Source organism: Hyla sarda, chromosome 2, assembly GCF_029499605.1.
Source record: "Hyla sarda isolate aHylSar1 chromosome 2, aHylSar1.hap1, whole genome shotgun sequence".
NCBI lineage: Eukaryota > Metazoa > Chordata > Amphibia > Anura > Hylidae > Hyla > Hyla sarda.
This window is the reverse complement of record NC_079190.1, coordinates 486,728,116-486,750,671: the sequence shown is the minus strand read 5'-3', so window position 1 is coordinate 486,750,671 and position 22,556 is coordinate 486,728,116. Positions and strand designations below refer to the sequence as shown.

The 22,556-nt window shown below is 42.1% G+C and overlaps 1 protein-coding gene across 7 annotated transcripts in view; it reads right to left on the bottom strand.

The window, feature by feature from the left end:
• SON (SON DNA and RNA binding protein) overlaps nt 1-22,556 on the bottom strand; it is a 122,247-nt gene that overhangs the window by 20,986 nt on the left and 78,705 nt on the right. For 6 of the 7 annotated variants that reach the window (XR_008889115.1, XR_008889116.1, XM_056559554.1 and 3 more), the window contains one exon: nt 19,732-19,911. Coding sequence is in view for 5 of the 7 variants with exons in the window: in XM_056559554.1 (XP_056415529.1) it covers nt 19,732-19,911 (180 nt within the window). In the remaining 2 variants the exon portion in view is untranslated. Of the gene's footprint in view, nt 1-16,781; nt 18,164-19,731; nt 19,912-22,556 lie in introns of those variants that run through there. The other variant, XM_056559556.1, reaches the window with a different exon arrangement.

Sequence of the window (22,556 nt, the reverse complement as noted above, 5' to 3'; positions counted from 1 at the left end):
GTGATTGCAGACCAGAGCAGAAGACCCGTGGAAGGTATATATTGATCACGGCATGTGATCACGGATGTCCGCCATTACCGGCGGGGTCCCTGGCTGCTATCAGCAGCCAGGACCTGCCGTGCATGACCAGAGCATCGCTCCAAAGCTCACGGTTATGCATAGGATGTGCGGTTATGCAAATGTACGTCCTGGTGCGTTAGGTACCAGCTCACCAGGACGTACAATTACGTTCGGCATCATTAAGGGGTTAAAGGGCTTGTCTGAGACTGAAGAAGGAGGATCTGACAGCAACACTGTGCCTGTTGCTATAAACTTCTAGTGATGCAAGGTTGCAATTAAGTTCAAGTAATGCTGGATCAATGCCTATCATCGTAATAAAATTTAAAATAAATATATCTATATATATATAAAACAATGTGTGTGTGTGTGTGTGTGTGTGTGTGTATGTATGTGTGTGTGTGTGTATGGTCCAGCATCACGTCCAAACGGCTAAAGATATTAACATGAAACTTGGCCACATGTTACTTATATGTCAACAACAAACATAGGATAGGTGATTTAACCCTTACTCACCCCCATTTGCCAGGGGCGGGGTTTTTGTTTTAAGTCTCATACTAGTCTACGGGAAATATATGTTACTGCATAACTTCCAAACGGCTGGAGATATTTCGATAAAACTGGGTCACGTTACTTCTATGTCCACTTAAAATATAGGATAGTTAATTTAACCCTTAACTACCCCCATTTATGAGGGTCGGGGTTTTTGTTTAAAGTCCCATGCAAATCAATGGGAACTGTATGTTCCAACATAACTTCCGTACAGAAGGATATATTTCAATACCTGGTACACATTTCACGGGTCGGGATAGGAGGACGGGATATGAAGTCAAAAGCTTCCTCCTTTGTTTATTTTCCTCCTCAACAAGGATTAGGAAGGAAAAACCGGGCAATGCCGGGTACTCAGCTAGAATATATATATATATTTATTTCTTTTTTCCCTAGTGTCTTTATTAGAAGGTTATTAAATAGTTAACAAAAAGGAAAACAAAAGACTTCGTACCATAAATATTCAATATCTTGTTTGTTTATTTTTTTTTTTACATATTCCGCAGCAAATACATTAAAAAACAAAAAAACTAAAACAATCGCCAATAGTCCATGTACCATCCAGCTGTATTCATATTTCTTCATGCTGAAGCTGGTTGATTTCTGGTTTGTTGTCATTGTAATCCTTAAGTTTCCTCGACTTGGTAATTTTTTCAGTGAGGCCTTAGTAGGACGTGCCTTGTGTCAAGGTCGAAACCCGATTAAAGTTCCTTCAATGGTTCTTCATTTCTTAACTGCGCTCGGAGTTCCTCTAAAACTTCTTTGGTCTTGATTTGGTGTTAAAAGCTCAGGTCAACCTTGCAGAATGAGGACATCAAAAGGTTTCGACACATTCGCACGTTGTTCAATGGATCACGACAACAACTTTTTGGTAATCATGAGCAAAGGCCACAGAATATTCAGGTTATAATTCAAGGAGTTTCCAAAGGATGTTCTTTTATCCAGATTTTATCCGCCGTGAAAAAGGTATTTTTTAAAATTCATCTAACAGCGACGACCAACAAAAACTTTACAATATAGCGTTATTACAATTTCAACATGCAGTTAATAAAGATGTTAAGCCACATTAGTAGTATTAATATATAGTATGGAGGTGAACAGATATAGGATTTTTCAAATACAAAAAAAGGTTTTGGAACAAGTGTGACACTCGACACACAAAGTTGTTTGAGTCACTTTTCAATGGCCCCGATAACTACAAATCTGAGATGCGTTGTTCTCACAGACCAGTGTTACCAGTATGTCCAGTGTATCCCAAAGCTTTGTGGCAAGCCGGCTTATTCAAGTGACCTTTAGAGGGTGCCGAATACTGTAACTGGTAGGTTTTATGTCAGACATACAGGAGATAAAATTGAAAGATTGTGGGTAGAGGCAACAGATTTTGGTGATCGAACTTTGTTATCATTGCCATCTGGCCATATACAGGAAAGCCAGTTGAGTCAGACGAATTATAAGACTAATCTTATGTGTTTGGGGCAAAATTTGGGCATGCTGACTTTCTATGCCCAATGCTTTTGTTATTAAGGGAGATTAGCCTTCGGCAAAGAAGTCTGGCAGCAACTGAAAATCTATGAGGAAGGCAGGAGGAAAAGCCAACAGTCAAATGGGCATTCAGCCAACAGCTTCTGAAGGTATATTGCCACACAGAGTAGGTGTGAAACTTTTTTTTTTTTTTTAATATGCAGCCACCCCTAAAGCAAACTGTCCGAAACCCTAGACGCAGACATGGCATACATACATATTACTAAATATAATTTAACATGGTGCCGATTAAAACCAATGGGTGACCATGTAAAACAGTATACAACTACACAGTCCTCCAGAGCAACAGCAACTCAATGGCTCTACTCTATTAAAGGAATCCCACTTGGAGAAGAAGTAGAGGAGGCACTGGATTGCAGTTAATTTAAATTTATTCCTCAGGTCACAGATACAAACACTGGCTGACGGGCCGTTTCTCGCTAACATGCACTTAATCAAGGCCAATGAAGCGCATGTGAGCAAGAAACGGCCCGTCGGCCAGTGTTTATATCTGTGACCTGAGGAATAAATTTCAAGTAACTGCAATCCAGTGCCTCCTCTACTTCTTCTCCAAGCGGGATATTTTGCTTCTACGGTTTCCGAGGATTGAGCACGGTTTATGTTACCTTTGAAGTGCCAAGGTGTAAAAACCGGATTACATTACAGCAGCCAGCAGAATTCAAAGGTACGCGGCAGTGCCGTACTCCCTTTCTTCTACCTGAGTGGTCTATTAAAGGAATACAACAGATCCACTAGGTAAAGGCAACTGCACTCTAAGAAGGTCCCAACATCCCAAACACAATAAGTGTCTCTGTACTAGTCAGATATTTACACAGCTATGTAGGAGTGGCATTAGTAATTTTGAATTATTTTTAAGTGCTTTAAAATGTTTAATGGCCTGGAACTATTTTACTTACAAAATATTAATGCATGAGCATAAGAAATCTTCTGACCAGACCAAAACTGTTTTTTTCTTTTTTTGCCAATTTTAAGACACAATCACTGTGCTTCCTGGTGGAGCAGTTGCTCAACACTACAGTTCCCAGAATGCAATAATTTACCTCAGGTCTTCATCAGTCCTCCCACAATACTCCTGCCTGTTCCCTACACAGAGCTGCTGCAGAACATTGCTCTACACAGCAGACTCTCACGCCACACAGTAAGTTTGCAAAAGCTGCTGTATGCATTGCCTGTCTGCTCTTCTGCCTGTGGCATTGCTCAACACAAAGCCGCATGATAAAACACAACTTATACGCCCCTCAATGTCCTAATAAAGATATTAATGTAAATATCTTAATGTATATATATATATATATATATATATATATTAATGTATATATGACCAGGATACAGTGATTTAGCCGTAGGTGCCGGTTAGAGGTAATGGCATAACCCAGGGGGCGAGGCTTGAGCTAAGAGACCAAAGCCAGCCACGCCTCCTGCGACAGAGGATGATGAGCTGTCTCCTGAGAGAGGGAGGAGTTGGGGCGCTGCTGAGACAACACCACACTGACAATGAAATGACTACACAACCTCCTGTCAAGCAAAAACATGCTGAAGCCAATACAAAATAGATATTTTATTAAGATGTGTGCAGGTCAAGATTGTCAAAACGTAACTCAAGCTTACAGACCAACATTCTGGCTAAAAGGTCACTTTTAGGAGATCCACTCATAGATCCTCATGTCATCTCCTGACATGTCTCAATAATCATATTTTGGTCCTTGTCTTTTTGATGTCTGCAGCTATAGTTAAGGGTGCTTTATATAGGATAAGCAGGCATCACTAGTAAAAACTTGAGCAATGTCCTGGGACTTCTGTTGTTCCATTAGGTTTTGCCTGCACATTGCACACGGTTGATTTTCTAAATGGTTAACCAGGTGGTGGGGATAATGTTGATTATTGCACAGTGATAATGGAGCCTTTTGATAGCATATGATCAGCAAACTGTTCACTTCCATTACCAATGTGTATGGCAAAGTCAAAGGTACAAAAACTCACACTGGAATTCTGTTAGTGTGACTGTAGACCAGGGGTCTCAAACTCCATTTATCTGGAGGCCACTGGAGGTAGAGGCTGGGCCACATGCACCCCTCACATATAATGCCCCCATCATGTGCCCCTCACATATAATGCCCCCATCATGCCTTCAGATAGGCCCCAGATATGACCCCCATCAGGTAGGGCTCCCCGGTAGGTACACAAGCCCCCATATAGAAAATGACCCCATCTGGTAGGGCTCCCCGGTAGGTACACAAGCCCCCATATATATATATGACCCCATCTGGTAGGACTCCCCAGTAGGTAGACAGGCCCCCAGATAGATATGATTCCCATCACTGATGGGGGTAATATCTATCCGGGGGCCTGTCTACCTACTGGGGAGCCCTACCTGATGATCAGGTAGGTGTTCCCAATAGGTGTACAGGCCCCCAGATAGATTATACCCCCAGCAGGTAGGGCTCCTATTTAAACAATTATGCCCCCTAAGAAGATAGGTTAGTGTCTGGTGATAAGCGGGTCCTCCCTTATTAGTTAAGTAAATAGGCAAGTTAAGTTTTACAGCTTCAGTACTTACATCTCCCTGCTGCAGCCTAAAACGAGCCTTCTTTGCGGGGATGCGTGCGTTAGGTGACGTCATCACATGAGCCGCGCAAGACCTCAGCGTCCTGGCATCCTGGGTTGCGGATGTGATGATGTCACCAATTGCGTGCATCCCTCCAGGAAGGCTCGTTATAGGCTGCAGCAGGGAGATATAGGTACAGTAGCAGTGTGTGCCGACGTCTGAAGTCTTCCGGCATTTAGCGCTGATTGCCTGAAGCAGGTCTAAATGCCAGAAGAAATCACCTGCCCGGCGCACTGGCTGCAAATTTTTGTTCTGCCGGCCGGGAGTTTGAGACCCCTGATGTAGACTAATATCTATGAATACTGTTTAAACAAGACCCCTGCTTACCTTTTGTACATAAAGTCCAATATCTTGTTATGAGCAGCATTAGGCCTCCCTTTCCCTGCTTCCCCTCATTCCCGATACGAACAGCACTAGAGACAAACAATCCAATCAGAATTTACCAGTCTACAACTCGAATAAGATGGTGCTGCAAACTAGTGACAAAACACATTTGTATAGGCCATACAAGACAAAGTGTATAAAACCAGCAGAAAAACAATAATAAGAAAAGTGGGTATTTATAGAGCAGGCCTGGAGCATGTATGCAGCTTATGAGTATATAAGAGAACATAAGCCATTACAAATAACCCACATGACTAATGGATGGTTGTGAGCAAAAATCATAAAAAGCCCACACAAATGTATTTATATCATCATATCTTCACTGTGAGAATCTTACTGTGCTAAAATACACAGGAAGATTTGCCGGACAAAGGAAAGATTAATTTATAATTAAGGAGGATTCTTAAATTATCATAAAAGGGTCCAGGAAAGACAAATAGTTTGGATCGCCCAACATGGCTGCCAAGAAGATCTATATAAAACTATACAAGGAAAGTACACTCAATTATGCTACAAAATACCCAAAATGGATGTGTTTTGGCTGCTAAACTGAGCCATAGGACTTGTGTATTATTTCAATCATCATCTGAGTAGATGCTTTACATACAGTGGGGCAAAAAAGTATTTAGTCAGCCACCAATTGTGCAAGTTCTCCCACTTAAGATGAGAGGCCTGTCATTTTCATCATAGGTATACCTCAACTATGAGAGACATAATGAGAAAAAAAATCCATAAAATCGCATTGTCTGATTTTTAAAGAATTTATTTGCAAATTATGATGGAAAATTTGGTCACCTACAAACAATCAAGATTTCTGGCTCTCACAGACCTGTAACTTCTTTTTTAAGAGTCTCCTCTGTCCTCCACTCGTTACATGTATTAATGGCTCCTGTTTGAACTTGCTATCAGCATAAAAGACACCTGTCCACAACCTCAAACAGTCACACTCCAAACTCCACTATGGCCAAGACCAAAGAGCTGTCAAAGGACACCAGAAACTAAATTGGAGACCTGCACCAGGCTGGGAAGATTGAATCTGCAATAGGCAAGCAGCTTGGTGGGAGCAATTATTAGAAAATGGAAGACATACAAGACCACTGATAATCTCCCTCGATCTGGGGCTCCAGGCAAGATCTCCCCCCGTGGTGTCAAAATGATCACAAGAACGGTGAGCAAAAATCCCAGAATGGGGATTCACGGGGGGACCTAGTGAATGACCTGCAGAGAGCTGGGACCAAAGTAACAAAGTCTACTATCAGTAACACACTATGCCGCCAAGGACTCAAATCATGCAGTGCCAGACGTGTCCCCCTGCTACATGTCCGGGCCCATCAAAAGTTTGCTGGAGAGCATTTGGATGATCCAGAAGAGTATTGGGAGAATGTCATATGGTCAGATGAATCTAAAGTAGAACTTTTTGGTAAAAACTCAACTCGTGTTTGGAGGAGAATGCCAAGTTGCAACCAAAGAACACCATACCTACTGTGAAGCATGGGGGTGGAAACATCAAGCTTTGGGCTGCTTTTCTGCTAAGGGACAAGGACGACTGATCCGTGTAAAGGAAAGAATGAATGGGGGAATGTATTGTGAGATTATAAGTGAAAACCTCCTTCCATCAGCAAGGGCAGTGAAGATGAAATGTGGCTGGGTTTTTCAGCATGACAATGATCCCACACACACCACCCGGGCAACGAAGGAGTGGCTTCGTAAGAAGCATTTCAAGGTCCTGGAGTGGCCTAGCCAGTCTCCAGATCTCAACCCCATAGAAAACCTTTGGAAGGAGTTGAAAGTCTGTTACCCAGCGAAAGCCCCAAAACATCACTGCTCTAGGAGATCTGCATGGAGGAATGAGCCAAAATACCAGCAACAGTGAAAAGCTTGTGAAGACTTACAGAAAAAGTTTGACCTCTGTCATTGCCAACAAAGGGTATATAACAAAGTATTGAGATGAACTTTTGTTATTGACCAAATACTTATTTTCCACCATAATTTGCAAATAAATTCTTTGAAATTAAGAAAATATGATTTTATGAATTTTCATAGTTGAGGTAGTGCTGGGCGGTATGACCAAAAATGCATATCACGGTATTTTTGTACGTTTTGATGGTTCCACGGTATTTAACGTTTTTCCTCCCCGCCCCCCGAGAACTAATCATGTGTGACTCTGGCGCTGCTCAGAGATGCCGGCCGCATGTGCTATAAATGGTTAAGATGCCAACAATATGCGCTATAAATGAATAAGATGCGGCCGTGGCGCTGGAAACAATTAAAGGAAAACTGTCAGATAGTTTTCCACAGATGCTGGTGGATAGTGCAGGAGACTGATTAAAATGAGCCCTACCTTGCCCGGATCCACCCGGATCCGCCGTTCGCCCACAATTGTAGTTTTATTCTATGTGTATATCTTGCTGTAACTGGCACGGGCGGGGCTTCTGCAGGTTAACTGGCACTGATGTCAGCGCCGCTTATGAATATTCATCCCCCTTCCTCCAGTTAGGAGTGGCGAAGAGAGGGAGAGCTGGAGGGAGGGGGGATGAATATTCATAAGTGGCGCTGACGTCAGTGCAAGTTAACCTGCAGAACCCCCGCCCGTGCCAGTTACAGCAAGATATACACATAGAATAAAATTACAATTGCAGGTGAACGGCCGGGCGGATCCGGGCAAGGTAGGGCTCGTTTTAATCAGCGTCTACCGCACTATCCACCAGGATAGTGCGGGAGAAAATTTCTGACAGCTTTCCGCTCGCAACTTAAAGGAAACCTGTCAGCTTCCCTGCAAGCGCTAAAAGCCAGGCTTTTAGCGCTTGCAGGGGGAGTTGTCAGCTTGCCACGGCCGCATCTTATTCATTTAAAGCGCATGCCATCAGCATCTTAACCATTTATTGCACCGCGGCCGGCATCACATTAATTTAAAGCGTGGGCGGCTCACAGGATTATGATGATGATTATTTCCCCGATGTGGGGACAGCCGCTGCGGCTGATAATTCATTCATTTGAGGGGAAAGGGCCAAACCGGTATTTCGGTATGGGAAAAATTCATATCGTGCAGGGTAAACATTTCGGTATTCGGTATGAACCGGTATACCGCCCAGCCCTAAGTTGAGGTATACCTATGATGAAAATTACAGGCCTCTGATCTTTTTAAGTGGGAGAACTTGTACAATTGGTGGCTGACTAAATACTTTTTGCCCCACTGTAGGGTACACTATCTCGATATAGAAGGACGAATTCAGCCAACCCTAAAAATTCAGATATGATCCGAGTTGCAGGAGGTTTCAGGTATATTGTAAATAAAGCTTCAAATGTTAAATACAACTTTGCAACCAATTCTACACTGCTCAAAAATAAAGGGAACACTTAAAAGGAAAACTGTCAGATATTTTCTCCCGCACTATCCACAGTACTGGTGGATAGTGCGGGAGACGCTGATTAAAACTAGCCCTACCTTAACTGGATCTGCCCGGCCGTTCGCCCGCAATTGTAGTTTTATTCTATGTGTATATCTTGCTGTAACTGGCACGGGCTGGGCTTCTGCAGGTTTACTGGCACTGACGTCAGCGCCGCTTATGATTATTCATCCCCCCTCCCTCCAGTTCTCTCTCTCTTCGCAACTCCTAAGTGGAGGGAGGGGGGATGAATATTCATAAGCGGTGCTGACGTCAGTGCCAGTTAACCTGCAGAAGCCCCGCCCGTGCCAGTTACAGCAAGATATACAAAGAGAAAACCACAATTGCGGGCGAACGGCCGGGCGGATCCGGGTAAGGTAGGGCTCGTCTTAATCAGCGTCTCCCGCACTATCCATCAGTACTGTGGATAGTGCGGGAGAAAATATCTGAGTTTTCCTTTAAACAACACAATATAACTCCAAGTCAATGACACTTTTGTGAAATCACACTGTCCACTCAGGAAGCAACACTGACAATCAATTTCACATGCTGTTGTGCAAATGGAACAGGTGGAAATTATAGGCAATTAGCAAGACACCCCCAATAAAGTAGTGGTTCTGCAGGTGGTGACCACAGATCACTTCTCAGTTCCTATGCTTCCTAGTTTTTGTTTTGGTCACTTTTGAATGTTGGCGGTGCTTTCACTCTAGTGGTAGCATGAGACAGACTACAACCCACACAAGTGGCTCAGGTAGTGCAGCTCATCCAGGATGGCACATCAAAGCGAGCTGTGGAAAGGTGGTTAGCTGTGTCTGTCAGCGTAGTGTCCAGAGCATGGAGGCACTACCAGGAGACAGGCCAGAACATCAGGAGATGTGGAGGAGACCATAGGAGGGCAACAACCCAGCAGCAGGACCACTACCTCTGCCTTTGTGCAAAGAGGAGCAGGAGGAGCACCGCCAGAGCCCTGCAAAATGACCTCCACCAGGCCACAAATGGGCATGTGTCCACTCAAACGGTCAGAAACAGACTCCATGAGGGTTGTGCTTACAGCCCAACACCGAGGGCAAGATGTTTGGCATTTGCCAGAGAACACCAAGATTGGCAAATTCGCCACTGGAGCCATGTGCTCTTCACAGATGAAAGCAGGTTCACACTGAGCACATGCGACAGTCTGAAGATGCCGTGGAGAACGTTCTGCTGCCTGCAACATCCTCCAGCATGACCGGTTGGGCGGTGGTTCAGTAATGGTGTGGGGTGGCATTTCTTTGGGGGGCCGCACAGCCCTCCATGCGCTTGCCAGAGGTAGCCTAACTGCCATTAGGTACTGAGATGAGATCATCAGACCCCTTGTAAGGCCATATGCTGGTATGGTTGGCCCTGGGTTCCTCCTAATGCAAGACAATGCTAGACCTCGTGTGGCTGGAGTGTGTCAGCAGTTCCTGTAAGAGGAAGGCATTGATGCTATGAACTGGCCCGACCATTCCCTAGACCTGAATCCGATTAAGCACATCTGAGACATCATGTCTTGCTCCATTCACCAATGCCACGATGCACCACAGACTGTTCAGGAGTTGGCGGATGCTTTAGTCCAGGTCTGGGAGGACATCCCTCAGACCATCCTCCACCTCATCAGGAGCATGCCCAGGCATTGTAGGGAGGTCATTCGGGCAAGTGGAAGACACACTACTGAGCCTCATTTTTACTTGTTTTAAGGACATTACATCAAAGTTGGATCAGCCTATAGTGTGGTTTTTCACTTTAATTTTGAGTGTGACTCCATATCAAGACCTCCATGGGTTGATAAATTTGATTTCCATTGATAATTTTTGTGATTTTGTTGTCAGCAAATTCAACTATGTAAAGACGAAAATATTTCATACATTAGTTCAATCATTCAGATCTAGGAGGTGTTATCTTAGTGTTCCCTTTATTTTTTTGAGCAGTGTATACACAACTCTTGTGTATTCAATAAAAATGAAAGCAACTTTGAAAATGGTCATTACAGACCTATGTCTCCATGGTAAAACAAACCAAAAGGTAGTCTGATCTTGTAGTCATACTCGCTCGTATCTGTTCCCTACCATTTACTAACCTATTAAATGTACATTACCAAGAGGGGTCAGATAAATGGGAATGTGACTACAGGATCAGGCTACACAGGGTTGAGTTATAGTCTGTTACCATGGTTACACAAGTCTGTGTAGAAGTTCAATGCAAAAGGCAATTTAAAAAATTGTTACGTTTCATTTAGATGCGCTATCAAAGGTTCTACAGCTCTACAACACACTTGACCACTGCTCTATTCACTGTCTATGTCTCACAGATAGTGAATAGAGTGGTGGCTGAGCATGTGCACTACACCACTGTGGGAACAAATGACCTCTATTGTCTTTACTGTGGGAGTCCTTGCAATTGGAACCCCAGCGTTCACACATCCATAACTTTTATAGCTACTATTAAGTTATTTTATTAAAACTTGTGATTTTGGTATAACACCTTTGAAGAGAGCTCTCAAAGAATATTAGAAAACAATCTGGGATGCTCTTGGGCAGTATTCACATTGGATTTTTGTTCCCTACCATTCAGGTAGCTTGAGGGGAAAAAAATTCACTGGTGATGACCAACTTGTTATGTCCAATCAGTTCTATGAAGACAGATAATACAGCTCACCAGCATTATGGACCCTGCCAACAGCAGCCCACAATCCTTCCTTTTTGGCACAGACTACGAGTGAGAAGTTGCATTGAAACGTGAATTTTCAAGTATGGCTGGAGTCGTCCACTAATAACAAAAGCAAACACAGGAAAATACTTGAAAATATTGGGTAGAACATTCTTAAAATCATGCAGATAACGTAAAATATATATATGTATATAAAAGGCTTACTTATCTTTATTTTTAGGATTTTATTTGTTCCCCTCCTGCCCCAGAGTGACATCAGCACTGGATCAGCACCATCCACCTGCTTACCGGATCCCATCTGGTCAGAACTTCTGAGCGCAATCACGGTCTAACTACACTAAGGAATCGAGCTCTGAAGTTATGACCTGATTGGAGGAAGAGAAATAAAATCCTGAAATAAAATAAAGCTCAAAAAATATTTAACAAAAGGGAACATATGGAGTGAAGAATGTTTAGTAGAATGTAAAGTAGCCATAAATCACTCCCTGACTAAATCTATGCTATAGCCATAGTAAATTTAGTGCTCCCAAAGAAAAATAAATAAATCTGATCTATGATGATTATCTAATCAACTGTATATTTTATCCCACTATCTGGAGATTGTTTTTCCTGAAATGGTGTCTTAATTCTCTAGCAAAGCAGGCTTCTGCAATAATGACATTGTAGAACAACCAGGGGATGTCCAGGATTAAAGGGGTTATCCAAGATCAGAAAAACATAGCTAAGGGGTGGTTCTGTTTCTGAAACACTTAAAGATCTCCAGTTACAATTTATTGATAGCCTATGATCAGGATAAGTCATCAATATCTGATCAGTGGAGTGCCAACATCTAGCACCCCACCAATCAGATGTTTGCCACAGATGTGGCACCTACATTTAGAGAAACAGAGCTGAAAGCAGACGGAGGTGTACATTGTGTAGTGGTCCTACTGGGTTAATGCAGTTCAGCTCCTATTGAAGTAAATGGTAGCTAATCTGCAGTAATCCAGTACGGCCACTACACAATTAATGTATGGCACCATCTGCTACCTCTGTTCACTGTTTATATGCTGCAGCTCCAGCTATGCCAAACAGCTGATCAGCAGGGTGGTAGATGTAGAACACCACCAGGTCAGATATTGACGACCTATTCCGAGCAGAGACAATCCACAAGTTATAACTGGAATACCTCCTTAACAATGCACATCTGGTTGTTACCTTATATTTTAAAGGGAACCAATCAGCAGATTTGAACATATATAATGCTTGAAAGCACGATATATATGCTAAAATCATTATCCTCACTATCCCCGTGGGAAGTTATAAAGTAGCCCCCCCAACTAGTCCCCTGGCCAGGGACTAATGCTTACCAGCACCGATTGCTCCAGCCGTGGCCACGTCAGCTTGAGTTATCGCTATGCTCCCTAAGCAGATGGAGCAGAGCAATCACGCTAGCCGTCAATCAAGATGAGGGGACGGGACCACAACGGGAGCGACAGGCACTGGTAAGTATAAGTACCCGTCCAGGGAACTACTTACGGGGCAGCTGGGGGGGGGCAAAAACGTCCCCCAGGGATAGTGAGGATAACGATTTTAGCATATATAAAACAGGTTGTGAAGTGTTATATATGCTAAAATCTGCTGATGGGTTCACTTTAAAGCTGTACTAAGAATTAGCAAAACATAGCCATTTTCTTTCAAAAACTGCAAATTGAAGCGGAGCTAAAAAGCAGCCAACTCATGGACAGGTGAGGTACTATTTCCTGACCAAAGGTTGTGTGTGATAAGCTATTTACAGCGAAACCCTCAACAACAAGCCAAGGCAACTATAACATGCTCCCGCAAAGCCTTAGCAACTAAAACAACCTGTCCAACATTGCATCCTCCACCATCGACTACAAATTTTGGGAGGAGGTATGGCTTGTTTGCCTTGAGTATGTAATTTCTTGCCTTGAGTATGTAATTTAGTGGTTTATACAAGTTCTTTATATAAAATTGATGATTCAGGAAAAAGTTAAAGGACTGACCAAAGTCTAAATTTAGTCTACAGCTCAGGAGGGCAGGTTGAGAGCAGTATACAATGTCGAGAGTTATACAACACTTTCCACTTAAGTTATATTAAGAAGTAAATTTGAGGTCTGCATTACCTGTCAGCTCCATTATAGACAGCTGAAGACATCTCCCACATCTTTAGGGCCATCTCTTAATGGGATCTGCCGATGGTCAAACATGTTGAGCTGCTGAGACATCCCTGCCTCTGTGTAAAGATCTCCTGACTCAATCAGTACATTGTCTATCCTGTTAGGAACATCACATCCCCATCACGACACCAACTACTTACTTGGATTCAAACAGAGCATGAAGACCAAACCTCAACCACCACACCAGAGCTATTAAAGTTTGGATACATTAGTTTCTTCGTTATATAATATATCTTTATTATTTGCTTTGTAGAACTGATTTAGTGGACATGACTTCTCCCCACCACACTACAGAAAATCCTGTATTACCTGTGAAACCTTTCCGATTTATGCGGGGCTGTACACCTTTCTCTTGAAATAGTCGTCAACTTCCCAACTGTATGCTAAACACTATGAAATGACAACTTATGCACAACTATTGTACTCTGCTCCATCAGTTTAGTTGGTAATAAGGAGAACTGGGCTGAAGTCTCAAGACGGCCCCACACCTTTAATAGCTGGCGACTAAATACTTACGGTATTTGGCTGACCGCTATTCCTACACATTCATACACGTACTCAGCTCAGCCAGGCGAACATGTTCCCAATGGGACGATGGACTAGGCTACAGTCAGTACGCTTTGAGGCGGCTTATCTTTTCAAGAACTAAAAGAGTGAGCTGGCACACCCCCATACGCAGCTGTTCAAACCAGTTTGGCAAACTTTTCTCTTATATTGTAGACATGATTACAAAAACTGGAAAAGGGAACAAACCCACACGCCTTAAAATTGCGATCCTCAGAAAAGATGAGCCTGGGGTGTGGGATTTTATCAAAGCGAAGGTTTTGTCTTATGGCTAGAGTCAGATTGTCATGTAGCACATGGATGTATGTAACTTGTACAATTAGGTGCTATACAGCAATGGTCAAACATACAGCTTAGATAATAGACTATTCTTAAGGGGGGGGGCACATTTTATTAGGAATGAGTTGACTGTGCACAAAAGAGGACTATAGTATGACTATTTGACTAATGTGAGACAGTGTCAGGAATGGTGATCAGGGATAGTTATAGGTGGACAGCAGGTTTAAGGAAGTGCATGTCCCATCCAGGGAAAGCAAGGTGAGATATGGAGAATCCAGGAAGTAGTTAAATAATCCCTGGCTAGTCTTAGCTTGCTAGAGAATTTGGCAAGTTGTTATCGGGCCAGGATTTTTATGGGATGAAAGGCAGGCTTTGTAGTGGGGCCTTTCATACCCCTTCAAGGGTCAGTCCAGATTTTTAGGTTGGCCCCATATCAGCATAGGTGCTGAAGAAGAATTTTGTTGTAGGCCATATTTTCTCTAACTTTGTGCCTCAAAAGAAATACTGATACTTTGGGCCCAAGAAAAAAAACTTCTGTTGGCCTAAAAAGTATACAGTCTTTAACCAGTGTAAAACAATCTTCGGAAACCAGTTTAAAAGGGGTTCTCCACCATATGGTCATTTTAGTACGTACATGCCAGACAGTAATGGACATGCTTAGGAAGGATCTGCACTTGTCTTATGGCTAAATGGCTATGTTGTGATATTACCATAACACTGTGGCTAGCTTTGTGTGAACTGCTATTTCCTGTTTGAGTTTTCTTCTTTGCCTACAAATCCCATTATTCCATTTTCCTCCCTCCCACACGTCAGCCACTCCACCCTTTGAAACAAATGAGCTGCATCCATTCAAAAGACCTGTGGTTTTCAACCAGGGTGCCTACAGCTGTTGCATTAGTTGCAGTTTGATCTCTCTCCCACCAAGCGATCGCGCCACCCATTGAAGCAGACAGGCTCCCTGTCATCAGCTGACTAGTGAGGTCTGGTCTTGGGCGCATTGCAACCTGGGAAAAATCTGAGACAAGTCATTTTTTATGCTGTTAAAAATAAATAGTGGGGTGAAAATCACAGAAGAATTGTGAAAAAAACGTCACACACAGGTACAGACACTATATTATGAACTAGACTAACTTTACAGCCCCTGTAGCATAGACAAATAAAAAAAATTCCTGAAATACCCCTTTAAGGCATTACTATTTTAAACTTTTCAGTGTTTAGACACCCTACACTATCAGCAGTAGCAAGAGGTTAAACAAACCCATAAAATCTTATCACAGCTCTCATTCAATAAAAAGAAGCTTATACACCTGTGGTAAGTGAATAATGAATAAGAACAGTTAGGACAAACCACATTTTGGACCATCTGTTTATTCAATTTCAAAATTACATTTCCAGGAAAGAAAAAAATCAAACATTTACAAGAAGTTATTTGGTATCTGACGTGAATGAGGAATAATATCTGACAAGTAGTTTCTGATGTTGACTTACGTTGACTTTTTCACCGTATAAAAGCAGACGGACACTTATGAAAAGTGGTTTACCCTAAAGAAAACCCAGAAGGTACATTAATATTCCCTAACAAAATAGGTGGCTGGTTTCTGCCAGGTATTAAGACCAGTTTTCATGAGGGTCCATTCCATCTCCTTTGGCAATAACAAAATATAGCTGTTGCCATCAAACAATTTTCAGTTATGCTTAAAAATCCTTATATAAAGTAAATATCCCCAATTCCTTATCGATAACTAATGGCTAAAATGGCTACAGCCAAATGGGATTTGAGAAAATGTGGTATTCTATCAAATAGTCAAAAACGACTTCATGACATCGGACAAAGTCAACATAAGTTGGAAAAGGCAGTCGTATCGGCATCTTTCCAAAGTTACAAAAAACAACAACAAAAGACTGCAACTGGTGTAATGTGACATTACCCAGACCTGTCAGAGCAATTCGTGCTTTTTTAAAAAGGTTCTTTGCAGACAAGACAAAAATAAAGGACAAAAAAGAAAAATTGAAATCAACAGTGAATTATTCACACAAGTCTTCACAAACTAAAAGAATTATCAGAAACATGTCAGGAAAAATAAAATAAAAACATTCTGGTGTAAAACATAAAGCACAAGACTACTCTGCCCATTATTCAACTATTTTCATACAGTTTAAACATAATATGTATATACACCGGTATCTGACTTTAGAGTGAGTTCATTTACAATAGAAACATATTTACAAGCAGTTTTCACTGCTCTGCTACCAGAAGAGTCCATAGTGCAAGGCACTGCAATTCTCTGGCAGTGGAGGGATTACAACGTTGCACGTGTTCTAACATCTTACAGCTTTTGCGTATTTTTGCGCCATTGGTAATTTTTAAATAGTGTGAAGCTCATTGGAAAGTTCCAACTTGAAGCACAAAAAAAATAAGTTTATCACATTTTTAATTTCCTTTGCCATTTTAAAAGGCCAAAAAAACCTGGCGTAAGTAAAACGGTCAAACAGTTGTGCACTAGCACTTAACGGAACACGTCACACGAGAGGCTCACAGACATATCTGGATTTTAGTTTTTTTTTTTTTTTAACAAGAAAAGGCTGCGAAAGCGCAAAAAGTTTCACACAGTTGCGGATTCTGATTACGAAGCAAAAAAAAAGTCAAAATGACTATCAAACTATTTTTTTTCAAGGAGAGCAAGCAAATCATCTGTACAAATGGAACCAAGTTGGCTAATGTTTAATTATGTAATAATATATGAGCTCGTGAAACATTTGCTATAACCCCTAAAATTTGTTACGTTGTACTAGATAAGATACTTCACTGCTGGAAGTGTGCGTGTGAAAGACTAAAAGGGCTATAGCATCTGTCCATAGATTTTATTTACACATTTCCATTGACTGTATTGAATCTGTTGATGCTCTTTACCGAGGTGGTGTCATTTCAAGCTGTTTTACTAGTCAGACAAGAGCGGCTCAAACTAATTTACCGACTACTAACTAGGGAATAAACAATATTAACTTGAAGAGGTTAAATGACATCTATGCAGGTGTATAATCCTGTTTGGGAAGGCTGCAAATTTAAGTGACCAATAGTGAAGGCAGGCGGTTGGTTAGAATCTCAAGTACGCTGCCAAGAGAAGGAGGCCCATGCTTAATGCACTATAGACCTCAATGGTTGGGCAGTGCAATGTATGACAATTACACTATAACGTTTCATCCAATAAAGAACCAGTTTATATCAATCAAATAGGATATTTAATTTTAAGTGCATCATGGTAACACAATAGCTTTAAGAAAAAGAAAAAAAACTTAATATTTGGTTTACAAAAGGCCTTTTAAAGAAAATTCATGCAGGACTTGTGTCCTTACGGTACCTATGTTATAGTTTAATCCTCCAACTACGGCTACATACAGTATGTAAAAACAAGTATTGCGCATTTAGCTGTAGCCAAATATAGGTCAAGCACCAACTTTTTTTTGTTTGTTTTATTATTAAAAGTTTTGTTTGCAAAAAAAAAAAAAAAAAAAAAGAAAAGAAATGAAAATTACTACAAGTCTACTAAAAGTCATTAAATGGTTACGGTTACGGACTGTGTTTCATGGTTTAGATGTTTCGTACCATGATGATTAGAATGTGGACAAATGCCAAGAGCCTTCACAAAGTTTCACAAAAATCAAAACTATATTTGTCCATAATTTTGATGACGTTTACATAGTTTCTGAGCATCTGGGGGCTGGTTGTCTTTGCGTTTTCCTGTAGCGGTTAGGGATCAGTCCTTTAGTGTTCTTTAATGACCAGTTTGCAACCAATCAGAACTCAGGATCTGGAAGCATTAGGTCCATGGGAGGCCATTAAAGAAGAGAGGGGTCTCAGCCCATCAGTACGTTGGTTTGGCAACAGGTATCTAAGTGTGGTTATAATCCACCTTCCTGAAACAATTCTAGAACTGTAAAACAAGAAAATGCCATATTGCAATAGGTTTTTTTTATAAAAAAGGTATGAAAAAAAAACATTCACCAAGAAAGAAGACACTTGAGTATTATTACATAAGGAATGGAGCCATATTAAGTTGGCCGGACGGCTGCATTATTCAGCACTGCACACAGCAGCAGCTGCAGGCATGATCATTTTGAGAGGCTTTTAGCAACAGCATTTGATCCATCTTTCATACGTTCTCAGCTACCAAAGGATATAATATACACAAGGAAATAGTCCATGGAAGGAACGTTTTATACTAGCAGAATTTGACAACTTTCCATGACTGCTCCAGTTGTACAAAAACAGAGCTGAAAATCACTAAAGGTGTATGCAAGATTACAACGATTACAGTGTATTAAGCCTCCAACTACGGCTACATACAGTATGTAAAAAACAACAACTGTGCATTTAGCTGTAGCCAAATAAAGTCCAAGCGCCAAATTTAATTCATTCATATTTTTAATAAGTTTCATTTGCAGAAAAAAAATAAAATAGTAAATTAGTTAAAAATAGTCTCTAAAAGCGATTAACTGGTTACGGATTAAGGACTCTACCACACGGACAGATATAGGAGGTAAAATATGTTGCGGATCCGCTGACGATGGACCCTACAGTGTTAACTTCATTTGTGCCTTCTCATGGCAGCAATCTGCCGCTACGAGCAGACACGTTGCGATGTGCAAGTTGCCACGCGCATGCGCAGTATATTCGCACACATTGTGCCTGCTCCCTGAGCTAGGTCGAGAGCAGCTGCGATGTGGGAAGAGTATACTGCGCATGCACGCAGCGACTCGCACATCGCAGGGTGTCTGCTTGTAGCGGCGGATTGCCGCTATGGGCAGACACAGGCAATACTGTAGGGTCCATCGGCGGCGGATCCACAGAGTATTTTACGCTGCGGATCAGTCCATGTGAACGAGCCCTAAAGGGGTAGTCTGTCCATAGACATCATATCCCCTATCCTATCCATTTCTATGGGCTGATTACCCCTTTAAGAAACTTACATATATTGAGTAAAAAAATTTTTTTTTGTTTTGGTTACTTTTTATCTTATCTGTCGACCTTCACAAAATAGAGATCAATTCCCTAGATTCCCACCAGTTCCACTCAAAGCCATCAGTTCAGATTCTGTCCAAACACTCGAGAAATCAAAGGGTACTGCAGCACTTCCAAACCTAGCCCCTATCCTATGTCTGAATGCAGGGGGGGGGGGGGGGGGGGGGGGGGCGGGGGGTACCCAGCTCTCCCACTGCATGAAGTAGTGTTTTGGCACACAATCCATGTATAGTCTATTGGAGCGCCGGAGTGCTGTTCCGGGTATCTCCGACCCTCTCACAAGCAATGCATTGGGCTTTGAATAGGTGATACCTTTTTTCTAAGTGTCGGTTTACCCCTTTAACCTCAATCAACAAGCAGGACCAGAAAAGACAAAGTTCTTACAGCCTTCAACAGTTATATTGGAAGTTTACCTAACCTAAAGAACGAATAGACAGAGGTGTAATTACTACAGATATATATTAACAAAAAATGTCTTACCTGTGCGGGGCCTGTGTTTGTGAAGACATCATCCTTGCTTTCCTCTGTGGCTTTATCAACTGGAACCCATTCACCATATACTTTATCAGACTCCTTCTTTCGGTGCTGAGAACCAGAGGACACTGGGAATTCCTTAGTCAAAGTAACCTGATTTTTCGGCGCTGGTTTTAGGGTAGGATTCTAGACAGAAAATTAAAAACTAAAATCAGTAATGAACTGGAAATGGAATTAAAAATAAAAAAAACTACCTCCAAAGAAAATATAAAGAAAAAATTAGGAAGTCAAGTGATACTGGTAAATGCTAATCCCATCACCAGCAAGCACTAGCAGCATCAAAACATCAGTGCTGTAAAATAATGAAAATTACTTCTATACTATTTTAAGATATTATGTAATGAGCATTTACAAACAGGTTTTATGTTTATTAACTCAAACCCTGTTAACCTGTCCAAGACCAAGGGCATACAGGTACGCCCAAGCCCTGGTACTTAATTAAGGTCCAAGGACGTACAGGTAAGCCCTGGTCCCTTTTACCGGATTTGCACCATTCTCGCCAGCGGAGAACGAGTTAAACCCGACGGGTCCCGGTTGCTATGGGCAGCCAGGAGCCACGGCTAATGCAGGGCACTGCCGATGCCACGATCAAAGTTTATCGCGGTGTCTAAAATGAAAGTGAAACTATCCCAGCAGCTCAGCAAAGCTGATAAGGACTATTGCGCCAAAATCGGGATGTTCCGATCAGCTAACTGGACGACAAGAGGGTCCTCACCTGCCTCTGTCGGTATGCTGCTCCAAGCCTGCTCAGCAGGCTAGAGCAACAGAGCGCCTAGAACACTGATCAATGCTATAGCATTGATCAGTGTAAGCAATCAAAAGGTTGCATGGTATAGCCCCCTGTGGGGGCTTTAAAAAAAAAAAAAGTTAACAACAATGAATTAGCCCCTTCCCTATTAAAAGTTTAAATCACCCCCCTTTTCCCATAAAAAAAAATAAAATAAAATGATGTAATAAAAAATAATTGGTACCACCACATGCGTAAATGTTCAAACTATTAAAATATAAGGTTAGCTAAACTGCACGGTTGATGGTGTACACAAAAAAAAATACCAAAGTCCAAAATTGTGCATTTTTGGTCACTTCATGTACAATAAAAAACTGATAAAAAGCTATCACAAAGTCCTATAAAAAAATGATACAAAATGATATAAAAGTTATCGGGGTCAGAAGATGTCAATTTTAAACATTCTAATTTTGGTGCATGTACCGTATTTATCAGGCCGCACCGGGCCTATAACACGCACCCTCATTTTACCAAGGATATTTGGGTAAAAAAGTTTTATACCCAATATCCATGGTAAAATGAGGGTGCGTGTGCGCACGTGTATACCCCGATTCTCCCCCCTGCCTGTCCTGGGGGTGTGAGGCAGTCGCTGCCCGCTTCTCTCCCCCTGCCTTTCCTGAGGTCTAGAGCCCTGCTTCCGGCCCTTCTCTCCCCCTGGCTATCAGCGCTGCTGCCCGTTCTGTCCCCCTGACTATCGGTGCCGGCGCCCCATTGCCGGCGCCGACAGCCAGGGGGAGAGAAGGGGACAGCGGCACCCATTGCCGGCGCCGCTGCCACGTTGCCTTCCCCCATCCCCGGTGGCATAATTACCAGATAATTATGCCACCGGGGATGGGGGGAGGCAACGGGGCAGCGGCACGGGCAATGGGTGCCGCTGCCCTTTCTCTCCCCCTGGCTGTCTGCGCCGCTTCTCTCCCCCTGGCTATCGATAGTCAGGGGGACAGAACGGGCAGCGGCGCCGATAGCCAGGGGGAGAGGAAGGGCCGGCAGTAGGGCTCTAGACCCCAGGAAAGGCAGGGGGAGAGAAGCGGGTAGCGACGGCCTCTCTCCCCCTGCCTTTCCTGGGGGTGTATCGGCGTTATAACACCGCACATAGACTTTAGGCTAAAAATTTTAGCCTAAAAAGTGCGTGTTATACGCCGATAAATACGGTAGTTAGGATTTTTTTTAAAGTAGTAAAATAAAAAAACTACATAAATTGGGTATCCTTGTAACCGTATGGACCTACAAAATAAACATCAGTGTAGAAACGGAAGCCTCCTAAATTTATAAAATGGCGGGTTTTTCTCTCAATTTCACCCCACAAATATATATTTTTTTTGCTGTAGATTTTGTTATTAAATGATTAATGTCATTACAAAGCATAACTTGTGGCCCAAAAAATCAAGCCTTTATATGGGTCTGTAGGTGAAAAATTGAAAGCGGTCTGATTTTTAGTGTAAAAACAAAAATTGGCCTCTTCTTTATAAGCGTACCCGTCAGATCCAAAAAAAAAAAATGTCTTTATATATCACTCGCCCCCTCCCTCAGTATGCTGTCTGCTCACATCTCCCCTAGCATTATCAAAACTACAACTCCCAGCTTGTCCTCACTAATGGTAGCGGGACACAAGCTAACAGTGGGAGGATTTTTCCTCCAGCTATGAGCCCTGTGCTCACAGCTGTCAATCAAGGAAGTGTGTCCATGACATAGGTGATGATGCATGGACAACACAGCAGGACTAGTATGTGTCCTAACAGGCGCAATTTTTCAATTTTACATTTAAATTTTCCTCCTTGCCTTCTAATAATCATTACACTAATATTGTACCTTGTAATGACATCACTCATTTACCACAAAAACCAACAAAATAAAATTAAAAAACTAAACTTAATATTGCAACTTTTGGAGGGGTTTTTATGAAGTGCACTTCTTGGTAAAAAAAGGACATGTTGTCTTTACCTTGATTAGGATTATGCTTAACCCCTTAAGGACCAGGCCATTT